Source organism: Anarrhichthys ocellatus, unplaced genomic scaffold (assembly GCF_004355925.1).
Source record: "Anarrhichthys ocellatus isolate YVR2014 unplaced genomic scaffold, GSC_Weel_1.0 scaffold17, whole genome shotgun sequence".
Classification (NCBI taxonomy): Eukaryota; Metazoa; Chordata; class Actinopteri; order Perciformes; family Anarhichadidae; genus Anarrhichthys; species Anarrhichthys ocellatus.
The window spans coordinates 3,895,118-3,898,761 of NW_022280047.1; the positions used below are offsets into that span (position 1 = coordinate 3,895,118).

At 40.8% G+C, this 3,644-nt stretch overlaps 1 protein-coding gene across 1 annotated transcript in view; it reads right to left on the reverse strand.

Annotated features, from left to right (window-relative positions):
- Positions 1-3,644, reverse strand: part of dock8 (dedicator of cytokinesis 8) — a 51,261-nt gene that overhangs the window by 9,368 nt on the left and 38,249 nt on the right. The window contains exons 39-42 of the mRNA XM_031856369.1: positions 1,752-1,944; positions 1,076-1,219; positions 606-737; positions 63-197 (exon numbers count right to left, since the gene is read on the reverse strand). Of these exons, the coding sequence (XP_031712229.1) occupies positions 63-197; positions 606-737; positions 1,076-1,219; positions 1,752-1,944 (604 nt within the window). The remainder of the gene's footprint in view (positions 1-62; positions 198-605; positions 738-1,075; positions 1,220-1,751; positions 1,945-3,644) is intronic.

Consider the following 3,644-nt stretch of genomic DNA (forward strand, 5'->3'; position numbering starts at 1 on the left):
CACACACACACACACACACACACACACACACACACACACACACACACTGTCCTCTCTCGTACCTCCAGCCTGTGTGATATCTCAGGCAGATGTGTGATCCCTGGCTCCTTGTAAATGAATTCCCGTTCGTCCAGGTCACCGAACTTGGCCCCATAAAAACCCACCCGGAAGTAGGTTCCAAACATCCTCTTGTGGCCCTGGAGGCAAGCAAAGAGGAGATTTTATATTGCTCTCTAATCAATGAGACATCAGTAACATATTCTTTCTCATTACGTTAATCGCCTTTTATGAAGAACACTTTGAAGAGTTTATTCAAAACATTTGTTATGTCTGTAAGCCATCAAAAAATACTCTTCTTGCTGAGCACAACAATGGTATTTATTGTCTTTTTCAAGCATCTTAGTTATTGTAAAGTCCTTCTAAAGGACATTATGTTGTGTCCTGAATAAATAAAATATAGGTAACCAACTGATTTTTAAATGCATGTCCATACTGCCATAGATCTTTCTACATGACCTACTACAGTGCCCCACTGTCTTTCTTATTTCTACATTAACCGTAGCTGAATAAATGAAGCCGCCCCTGCAGTGCCGTTTAGGATTTACCTTCTGAATGATGTTATCAAAGGCTCTCTGTAGTTTGTCATGAGTCGATGCCAGCTTTCTGAAATCTCTGTGAGCCTCTAGGACGGGTAGGATGATCTTGTAGACCTCGTTCACTGCCTCGAAGAGACAACCCTGATGAGACAGCCACCGCTGCTGGTTAGCGCAACCACACACACAATATACAAAGAGGAAATATTTGCATCTAACAAATGTTCGATAGTATGACAGCCCCAATATTTATTATTAACGACTCAAACATTACTGTATCCCAGTTCCATACTACTAACTCTGATTACTCTTACTGTTAACTATTAACTTGATAGCTATTGCATTAACCCTACTCTAAGGTTGTGGGTGAAGTACAGTTTGGTCCTTATCTAAAATAGCACATAGAATAGGAAATATATATATTAAAACGTGATTAGTATGTAGTATGAATTTGGAACATGAGTGCAGCTTCATGGTCTCACGTTGCTGAAGAGCTCGGCAGCCTGCTCCAACAGTCCCACCAGGCCACTCTCGGTGAAGTAGCGTCCCGAACACACCCCGTCCTCGTCCGGGGACAGAATGTCATCCGATACCGCCGACTCCTCCAGCACATTGGTGGAGATGTTCTGAGGAGAAAATCAGTCAGCTAATCAATCAATTAGCCCTCTTAATCAAATAATCAATCACATGGCTGACTTTAAAAGATGTCCTACAGTGGGAAATGGAACTAATTTGATGACCCTCCAATCAATGAGTGTCCTGTACCAGAGCGCCATAGAGGTAATGTGTGCGACACAGCTCATCGATAACACCATCACTGTTACTGTTATAACTGTTGTCATTTCGGGGGAACAGTCTAGGGGAACCAGGGGACCATATTTATATGTTGACGTTTTAAGAGTACAGCTCCCCCCTCTGGACACACGCAGCCAAATTTGGAAGAAATCCGTGGGATGTGTGATGTGGCGTGTTGAGAGAGGAAGGATTTGCCTCTGTTCAACAAAACAACCAACAGTCACAACAAACAAATGCTGAATGCTTAATTTGTGTGGCTGTAACTGTTCCTTCTTTCAGTCTAGACGTTTTTTTTTTTTTGTTTTGTTTTTTAAATTAGTTCCTTGCTAATTTGGTGTTTCTATCTGTATCTGTGTTCTCTACCTGGAAGGTGACGCTGCCAACAGGTAGGTACTTGTGATCTTCCAGCATGCTGAGATACTCGGCCACCAGGGCAGCAGCGTGGACCAGACACATAGCCGATTCAGTGTAACACTTCCTGTTGTTGTGCTTCTCTGCCATGTTCTGCAGCCAGGTCAGACGGAGGTCAGGAGACGTCTGGTAGCCCTTCGCTATCCTGAGGAGGGAAGAGAAGGAGGCTATTGTAGTGTTTCTTTCTTCTTTTCTTTCCTTTATTTGACCAGGCAAAAGTGGCATTGAGATTAACATTTCCTTTTGAAGACAGACTTGGCTAAGAAGGCAGCAAAGAACAGACAAAACCACCGTGCAACAAACACAAGAGAGTAAGAACACTGTCAAACAATAAAACAAAAACAAATTCTGAAAAAAAGTTTGTTAATTTAGGTGCTGCAGGCATGACGCATTTGTGTTGATATATTTTGGCATAAGCCAGTTACAAATAGACAAATAGTCTCAACTGCAACAAAGGCTAAATGCATTTGTAATGCAAGAAAACATAGATAAATGTACATCACTAATAAATAATAATAAAACACACTGTATAGAAAACACAAAAGAAGAACTGAATCAGGAGAGAAAAACATTCATCTACTTCATTTAAAATGTTAAACAAGCCGGAAGACTTTTCACTAAGCAGCTTATAATAGATTACTACTAATACTAATGACAAGATTTGTTTTAATCCATAAAAATTACAATCTTTCATTTCCTTATCATTTGAATTGTGTGTTTTTATTAAGAAAAACACTCTATAAATGACTATAACAAAGTAAAAGATGACATTTAGAGTTTTTGGTAGTTCACAGACTTCAGAGTGGTTTAAATGAATTTTGGGAAATTTCTGGAGCCTTGAGAGCAGCTGCTATAATCAAACAACAAAGGAACCTGTATCTAACAATATGGATCATCAATGATGGGCAATTATTCTTTTGTGCTGATCCGTGATCTGGTCTGAACAGTGAGTTTTACCACTGAGTTGCACCACTACAGGTTCAATTTTATGCTTTTTTTTTTTTTTTTAAGACCGCACTCCATTTTTTTTAAGACCGCACTCCATAGAACGTGTCAGATGAACCGTGATGTCACCCAGACAGCTTTTTTTTTTTTTACTAGAGTACAGGACTAAATAAGTCGCCATATAAAGAGTGAATATGTCAAAACAAAATGTGTGCATGAGAGTAACTACAGCAGCCGTGAAAGCAATCTGGTCGTTTAGTGTTTTTATGGGCAACAAAAAAATATGGAAAATATTTTCCTGTTCACGGAGCACATGAATAATCATTAGCCTAACAGCATGGGAATAAATCTGAAACACTCTGAATGAATGTATTTATACAGCAGGTGAGTCACCATGCTATACAAATGAATTCAAGCATCTGGAGAGCAAATGTCTCGTGCGTCAATGACCTCTGTGTTCGGGAGCTTGGAGGTAAACGTCGGGGTGAGTCTAGCTAAGTGTGTAAAGCTAACTGGTCGTTCGGTGCAGTCGTCAAACACTCACCAGGTGACTGGGCCCACAACCCAAACAGAAAGGTGCATGATGAATGACACATGTAAGTGACATTAGGGCATGTTGAGGTAAAGTGCCTAAATCAACACACAGCACATGTATGCTCTCTTTGTCCCACTGTTTCCCCTTCGTGTTCTCAAAGACACACACAGACACACACACACACCGTTTGCATTTGCATATACACAAAGCCAGATCAGGAGACTAAACTGCTACCACATGGTTACCATAGTGAAGGCACCAAATAGAGACAAAATAGCCCAGACCACAGAGAAATAGGAACCAGCAGCACAACATAGAGAGAAGCCACAGGGTGCTGAGAGAAGGAGAGTAGACAGGGGGGGGGG